Source organism: Erinaceus europaeus, chromosome 1 (genome assembly GCF_950295315.1).
Source record: "Erinaceus europaeus chromosome 1, mEriEur2.1, whole genome shotgun sequence".
Taxonomy (NCBI): domain Eukaryota; kingdom Metazoa; phylum Chordata; class Mammalia; order Eulipotyphla; family Erinaceidae; genus Erinaceus; species Erinaceus europaeus.
The window spans coordinates 46,661,189-46,669,848 of NC_080162.1; the positions used below are offsets into that span (position 1 = coordinate 46,661,189).

The 8,660-nt window shown below is 48.0% G+C and overlaps 1 protein-coding gene across 3 annotated transcripts in view; it reads right to left on the reverse strand.

Moving 5' to 3' along the window:
* The window catches only part of BCAS4 (breast carcinoma amplified sequence 4), a 77,751-nt gene extending 69,334 nt beyond the window's left edge, over positions 1-8,417 (reverse strand). The window contains exon 1 of one of the 3 annotated variants that reach the window (XM_060202685.1): positions 7,865-8,417. In XM_060202685.1, the coding sequence (XP_060058668.1) occupies positions 7,865-8,161 (297 nt within the window). In that variant the 5' untranslated portion in view covers positions 8,162-8,417. The remainder of the gene's footprint in view (positions 1-7,864) is intronic. The other 2 variants (XM_060202680.1, XM_060202674.1) reach the window with 2 other exon arrangements.
* Positions 8,418-8,660: the final 243 nt, after the last annotated feature.

Consider the following 8,660-nt stretch of genomic DNA (forward strand, 5'->3'; position numbering starts at 1 on the left):
CCAAATCTTTTTGGATGGGTGTGTTTGGTTCCTTAGGATATATACCCAGGAGAGGAATTGCAGGGTCATAAGGTAGGCCTACTTCTAGCCTTCTGAGAGTTCTCCAGACTCTTCTCCATAGGGGTTGGACTTACTTACATTCCCACCAGCAGAGGGGTTCCTTTGTCTCTACAACCTCTCCAGCATTTGTTGCTGCTACTTTTTCTGACATATCATACATCCATTCTTGTTGTTTAGTTTTGTTTTTTGTTTTGACCAGAGCACTGCTCAGTTCTAGCTAACAGTAGTGCTAGGAATTGAACCTGGGACTTCAGAGTCTCAGGCATGAAAGTCTTTTTACAGAACCATATGCTGTCTCCCTAGTTCAGTCACAGTCATTGACTGGGGCACAGGGAGCCTCCTGTACACATCTTAGTTCAGATAGAGACAGAGAGGCAGAGAGAGCAGAGAGTGAGAGAGACCAGCCCACCAAAGTTTCTTTCGATGTAGTGGAGCCAGGCTCACTGGATCACATACATGGCAAAGCATCACACTATCCAAGTGAGCTATTTTGACAGCCTTGATCTGCACGTCTTAGGGTGTGGGAGGGAGCCCTCAGGAAAAGCCCATGCAGGCATAGGGACACCATGCCAACTTCATACAGGTGGTGGTCCTGTTGGAAATCAACTGTTTTCCTTTAATCATTCTAACAAAACAACATTAAATGCAACAACATTTGAAGTTCTTCTGTGCAGTCACTCACTGGACACAGCAGCAGGCAGGACATACGGGTCCCTGGCTTTACTAGGATTGGGACATTCACACAAGTAGGGTAGGCTTTTTTCCACTGATAGGAGCTGGCACCCATGCAGGGAAATCCCAACCAGGTTGACCATCAAAATCACCAGGGGGTGTTTACAAGTCCAGATCCCCAGCCTGGGCCCCCTTCAGCCATGTTCCCTGTGTGTGCCCCCCCAACCAATTCACCAGCAGCCACAATGATTTTCCAGCACACTCATCAGACCAGATTACTGCAGGCCTAACCCCCAAGAGAGCAGTCAGCATCCAGACAGCAGGTGGCACCCAACAACGACTTCAGAATATTCCCAGGTAGGAGCAAGGCATCAGGATTTTTTTTTTTTTTTTTTACAGATCTCTGGGTGACTCCAATGGCTGGTATTTTGGAAGCATGCCCTGTGTTAGGGCTCTCATGCAATGGCCCCATGTCACACTGCCTGCAGAGCTTGACTTAACTTCAGCACTGATTTATAGATGCATGAACTAGGTAAGTTTTGCCTTTTGCCTTTGAAAACTTTCATTCACACTATGTGTCGTTAACCCCGTGCACCACAGCCCAGCCCCCTGAAATGTATGTTATGCATCTACTCACTGTCTGACGGTGCCAGAACAGAGAGTCCTTGTGTATCTCATGTTCCAGGCATGTTCAGGAACATGTTAAGGGCTACAAGATTTGCAGGACATAGACCCACTTCACTCAGAAAAAAAAAAATTCCCCAAGACTAGAGACAACTACACCATCTAAAAAATCAAAAGAGGGAGAGAAGGAACAGAACTTCAGTGGTGAGTGCAGTGTGGAACTATATGTCTACGATTTTATAATCTGGTAAGCCACTAAGTTATTTTTTTCTTTTTGTTTCTACCACTAAGCTTTTTAAACCATTTATTTATTAATGAAAGAGAGGAGAGGAGAAGAGAAAGAGAGAGAGAGAGAGAGAGAACCAGAACATGATTCTGGTACATGTGATGCCAGAGATCAAACTCAGGCCCTCATGCTTGAGAGTCCAACACTTAATCCATTGCACCACCTCCTGTGTCACAACCACTGTTTTATTTTTAAGAGTTGTTTATTTTTTTACAAGAGCACTGATCTGATCAGCTCTGGCTTATGGTGGTATGGGGCACTGAACCTGAGACTTGAAAGCCTCAGGCATGAGAGTAACCACTGCTGCCGTTTCCACCTGGTTAAACAGCCAGCCAGCCGGCTGTGCCCAGACAACCCCTCGCACTGCGTCTGCAGCCCCGCAGCCCCGCAGCCCGCAGGAGGCTGTCGCCAACACACAAGAGCCCCTGGAGCCCAATGCCAACATGCTGGAGCCCTATGCCAACACACAAGAGCCCGAGGCCAGCCCACAGGAGCCAGCTCTCCACCGCGTGGCGCAGGGCACTGGACGCGTGATCCCTCCACGCTGCTCGGCCACTGCGAACAGGGCAGCAGACATGGCAGGGCCATGGGGCAGGGCCTTGGCGTTCTATCATGGCCGCCACCCCTGGGCACCTAGGCTCACGCCTTCTACAAAGATGGCCTGCCTGCCCTCTTTCTATGAATTCTGGAACTCTCGCACCCTCGCACTCTCGAACTCCGGAACTCAGGAACTCTCGGACTCCGGAACCCTCTCCCAGGGTCCCTTGGGGCGGGGCCAAGCAGGCCCGCGAAATTAACAGGACTCATCCAATTCTCTTGGAGGGGGAGGGCTAGAACAAGCCAATGTAAAGCATACGACACACTGCGATATCCACTCCCGCCCTTTAAAAATGTATTTATTGCAGTCCAGAAGATGGCACAGTGGATAAAGCGTTGGGCCTTCAAGCATGAGTTCCATCCCTGGCAGTGCATACACTAGAGTGAAGTCTAGTTCTCTATCTCCTCTTCCTTCTTCTTTTTCTTTCAATCTCTCTCTCTCTCTCTCTCTCTCTCACACACACACACACACACACACACACACACACACACACACACAAATATATATAAATAAAGCCTTTAGAGATTATTTATTTACCAATAGGACTCAAGAGAGAGCCATAGAGTGTGTAGGGCTGGGGGTTGAACTCAGGAATTCATGCTTGGGAGTCTAGAGCTTTATCCAGAACACCACTTTCAGGGCTGCAGCTTGTAAGCCACTATTAAATCACTATTTAAAAAAAAAAAGCAGCCAGTGAAATAACTTAATTGAATAGTGTGCTGCTTTGCCACATGTGAGACCCAGGTTCTAGCTGGCCTCTACTGCTCTCTTTCTCCGTTTCTATTAAAAAAAAATAGTAATCAGGGGCCGGGTGGTGGTGGACCTGGTTGAGCATACTTGTTACAGTGCGAAAGGACATGGGTTCAAGTCTCGGGTCTCCACCTGCAGGAGAAAAGCTTTTGAAGTAGTGAAACAGGACTGCAGCTGTCTCTCTGTCTCTCTCCCTCTCTATCACTCCCTTCTCTCTCGATTTCTGGCTGTCTCTATCCAATAAAGATAATAAATGTTTTAAAAAAGTCTTAAAAAAGGTAATCATAAGGGGTCAGGCGATAGCGCAACAGGTTAAGTGCACATTACATTAAGCACAAGGACCAGCATAAGGATCCCAGTTCGAGTCCCTGGCTCCTCCACCTGCAGGGGAGTCACTTCACAGGCAGTGAAGCAGGTCTGCAGGTGGTCTATCTTTCTCACCCCCCCTTTGTCTTCCCCTCTCTCTCTCCATTTCTCTCTGTCCTATCCAATAATGACGACAACAATAATAACTACAACAATAAAACAACAAGGACAACAAAAGGGAATTTAAAAAAAGTTAAAAAGTGGGGGCCAGGTGGTGGTGTATCTGCTTGAGCACACATGTTACAATGTGCAAGGACCTGGGTTCAAGCCTCCAGTCTCCACCTGCAGGGGGAAAAGCTTTGCGAGTGGTGGAGCAGTGTTGCAGGTGTCTCTCTTCCGATCATCCCTGTCCCTTTTAATTTCTGGCTCTCTATCCAATAAATAAAGATAAAAATAATTTTTTAATTAAAAAGTGGGGTCCTGGTGGTGGTGCACATGGTTGAGCACACATATTACCATACGCAAGGATCTGGGTTCAAGCCCCTGATCCCCACCCCCACAGGGAGGAAGCTTCACAAGGTGGTGAAGCAGTGCTACAGGTATTTCTCTTTCTCCCTCTCTATCTCCCCCTTTCCTCTCTGTCTCTGTTTACAAAAAGAGGTGGGGGGCTGGAGGAACAGCTTGATTGGTAGAGCACTGGATTTGCATACCTAGTGCTGCAGGTACCAGAGTAGTGGTCTGGCTTTTCTGTCTCTCCCTCTCTTTGTCTTGTGTCAAACTTTCTCTTTCATATGTAATAAAAGATTAGTAAAAATTTCTTCATTGGGGATTAATGGATTACAGTTGACAGTAAAACACAATAGTTTATACACGCATAACAGTTCCCAGTTTAATAAAAACAAATCTTAAGAAAAAAATATGATCGGGAGTCGGGCGGTAGTGCAGCAGGTTAAGCACACGTGGAGCAAAGCGCAAGGACCCGCGGAGGATCCCTGTTAGAGCCCCTGGGTCCCCACCTGCAGGGGAGTTGTTTCACAAGGATGAAGCAGGTCTGCAGGTGTCTGTCTATCTTTCTCTCCCTCTTTCTGTCTTGCCCTCCTCTCTCCATTTCTCTCTGTCCTAACAATGACATCATCAAGAACAATAATAATAACTACAACAACAATAAAAAAATGGTGACAATAGAGCTGGTGGGGAGGACCAGCTGCCCAGGCTCCTTTCCAAAGCAGACCCCCCACCCCCGCCCCTGCTCCTGTGCTCCTGGGCTCCTGCGCTAGCCTGCGGGCAACTTCAGCTCAGGGACCTGCTAATGAATTAAGCTTTAAGTACTGACTGCAAGTGGCTCTGCTGTGGCTGTTGCTGCTTCTTTTGGTAAATAAACTTCAACAAGTGCTCTAAGTGGGTTTATTGCTGCTGCATGGAGCTACTGGGAGTTGGGCTCTTCATTATTTCCCTTACAAATGAGCGTAAGCCAACCCATGTCTGCTTTAAAGAGAACCCCAAGTGGGAAAATGAAGTTAACATATGCAGTTTCTCTGGAAGACTGGCCCTAATGGAGACAAAATGAAGCTGGGGCTTAGCCACTGGGTGCAATGACTTCTCACTGCTGTGAGCTAAGGAAAGAGGAAATAGAAAAACCACTCTTAGGCTAAACTGCAGCCTACCTTCACTTGCACCCCTGGGCACGGGGGCAAGGGTTCATAAAAAAGTACAGCAGTCGAAGGATGTCCCTGACTCCGCGAAAGTCTCAGTTTCCTCGAGCTATAAAAGCAACACAACAGCCTAGCTATAGCTACCTCCAGGATGCAGTGACACAATCCATGAACAGGGCTGGCATGTGACATGTGCTCAGAAATCAGGAGTGAATGCTATTTAATGATGAGATACAAAGAGTCAAAAATGGAGACTGACCTTACCAACTAGCCTCAGTCTAGTTTCCTCTGAGTAATGCCACTCCCGTGATTACTGAGCACCCACAATCTGGCCATTCCAAACTGAGATGTGTCCCAAATTTGATGCTAAAAGCCTGGTTCTGAAATACCATGACTCCAGAATATAAAAACCACATTAAATCACTTATCAACGCAAGGCTTTATTATTTTTCTTGTTGTATATGCTATGTCTAATTTATTGAAATGAGTTTCACTTGTTTCTTGCTGTTTTCTTCTTAATGTGACTCTAAGAATCGTTTAAATTGGGGCCCAGGTGGTGGTGCAACTGGTTGAGCCCACAGGTTATAAATTTGCAAGGACCTTGTTTAAGGTCCCGCTCCCCACCTGCAGGGGGCAAGCTTCAGGAACCATGAAGCAGAACTGCAGGTGTCTTTCTATCTCCCCCTTCCTCTCAATTTCTGGCTTTCTCTATCCAATAAATAAGTAAAGATAACACATTTTTAAAAAGTTTTTTTAAAAAGTATTTTAAATGATAGAGATTCTAGCTGGAGAAGTGGCTGAATGGCTAGAACAAAGGATTTGCATGCCTGAGTCCCATGTTCCTTCCCCAACATCAGATATGCCAGAGTTGAGCAGTGCTTGGGTCTCTTGTCACTGTCTCTCTCATCAAGATAAATACATCTACCAGGTAGTGCACTGGGTTAAGTGCACATACTACGAAGCACAAGGACCCACTCAAGGATCCTGGTTCAAACCCTGGGCTCCCCACCTGCAGGGGCGGTGGTCGCTTCACAAGGGGTGAAGCATGTCTGCAGGTGTTTATCTTCCCTTCCTCTTCTCTATCTTCCTCTGCCCCCTCTTAATTTCTTTCTCTTAGCCAATAAAATGAAAAAAAAAAAAAAAAGATGGCCACTAGGAGCAGTGGATTCATAGTGCAGGTACCCAGACCCAGCAAAAATAAATAAATACATCTACAACAACAAAAGAAGTCTAGGGATACCTCATCTGTGCATAGTTCTTATGGAAACACTCTTGACAGAAAAACAGGTCTGTACCATTTGTCAATTAAGATATAAGTCACATACCATAAAATTAACCCTTTGAAAGTACAATTCAGTTGCTTCTATGTATAATCACAAAGTTATGCAACTATCACCAGTAAGTCCAGAACATTTTCAATACCTTGAAAAAGGGGACATAGGGGCCGGGTGGTGGCACACCTGGTTGAGCGCACATGTTACAGTGCTCAAGGACCGGGATTCGAGCCCCCAGTCCCCACCTGCAAGGGGAACCTTCACAAGGGGTAAAGCAGGGTTGAAGGTGTCTCTCTCCCTCTCTGTCTCCCCTACCATCTCGATTTCTGGCTGTCTCTATCCAATAAATAAAGATAAAAAATTTAAAAAAAAAAGAAAAAGGGGACATAGTACTTATCACTAGCATCAACTTACACATATCTAGGTCTCTCTCTTCCTTTTTAATGAAAAAAAGCAAGATGTGTGGGGTTCAGGAGGTGACATAGTGGGTAAAGTGTTGTGCTCTCAAGCATGAGGTCCCATTTTGACCTCTGGCAACACCAGAGTGGTGATGTCCGGTTTTCTTTCTCTCCTATCTTTATTAATAAATAATATCCTAAAAAAAGCCAGTTAGGAGAGGGAGAAAGCAACATAATAGTTATGCAAAAGACTTTCAAGTCTGAGCCTCTGAAGTCCCAGGTTCAATCACATGCAGTACCATAAACCAGAGCTGAGTAGAGACCTGGTAAAAATGAGAGAGAGAGGAGAAAATGAAGTTGCATAACAGTGTCATAATATAAAAAAGGGCTTGGTGAGAGCTAGTACTAGCAATATATATATATATATATATATATATATATATATGCACATTAGCAAATCAATGTTTAAATATCTGAAAAGACGTACAACTGTCAGTGGTGGTTATCTCTGGAGACTTGAACGGGGGTGGGAGGGAAAGGGTGTGAAGGCTTATTTACCTTTTATTTTAAATACTTCTGCACTGCTTTTAAGGTGTGTGTGTGTGTGTGTGTGTTTCTCCCAACTGCTCAGCTCTGGTTAATGGTGGTGCCTAGGACTGAAACTGGGACCTCAAAGCCTCAAGCTTCAAAATCTTTTACTTAACCATAAGGCTATGTCCCCAGCCTCTGCATGGCTTTTGAAATGACAAGAGACCGAGTTGAATTCCTCGCCCCCAATGGCGAACTTGGGTAACTTTTTCATGCATTGTCTACAGACTGCCTTCAACCGGGAGATACACAGTCTAGTTTTTACTCAGTGCTTTTTAAATAGAAAGCAGAGACGCAGACGAAGACTTTCCCTCCTAGCAACAGCGGAGGGCGAGCGGAGCCGTGTGCCTGCCCGCACAGCCGCCTGGAAAGGGGGTGGGAGGGAGGCCGGGTCGGGGAGACCCTCCGGGCTGCAGGAGCTCGGGGCTGGGACCGGAGGGCGCAGGGCCGAGACCTGCCGCGCATTTCTGGGCAACTCCAGGGGCTCACCGCTCCGCAAAGGAGGGGACCCAAAGTCCGGGTCCGGAGCCTCAGTTCCGAGTACGAGAAGATGCAACGGTGCCTGCGCGCCGCGTCCAGTCCTTCTCCGGGGCTCGCGGAGCCGGGGGCCCCAATCTCGAGCTCCGCCTCCCCCACATCCATCACGGGTCCCCTACCTCGGCCTGGGGCTCCGGGGTCAGGAAGAGCGCGAGCTCACGCGCCCCATTGCACACGGGCTCCGGCCGGTCCGCATCCACGAGCAGCAGCATCCTGAGCGCCGCGGGGTTCAGCTGGCCCGGGTCAGCAGAGAGCCCGTGGCCGCGCCCCAACCTCGGAGCCCCGCCTCTCCGATAGCATGCCCCGGGGCCCGCCTGGAAGAGGCGGAGCAGGTGTGCGATCGGTGGCCGCACAGGCCAGTCTTCCGAAGCGCCGCGCCGAGCGGGCAGCGCCACCCAGTGGCACGCGGTGAGCATTGTGTCCGGTCCTTGCACTGCCAGGTAACCCAGAGATTCTCCAAATTGCTTGCAGATTGCAATCACCTGAGGCTCTGTTTTCAAACTTTCAAAATCCGGACCACACACAGTCTTTGGGAATGGAACTTGGGCATCAGTATTTTGGAAGCTTGCCAGATGATTCCAACGGGAGTTTGTGCACCACTTACAGACCGCCCCTTCTCATTGGAATCCCAGTACAACGGCAGTTTTTACCCCCACTGCATTGTAGAAGGTCCCAGAGAGCCTTCGAGAGCTGAAGCCGGGCGTGGCGCCACCCCAGGCCAGAATTCCTAGGGGTGGGGTCTGGGCAAAGGTGGTAGGAAATGCTCCCCCGGAGTATAGCACCCTGCATTCAAGATAGAGAACTGCTAATCTAGAGGACCCTTTTCCACGCCTCCCCCCAGACCCCAAGATTCGTCCTACAGCTGTATCTGGTTTGTACAGAGTCCTGGAAGTTAAGGAAGCAGGGGTGGCCGCC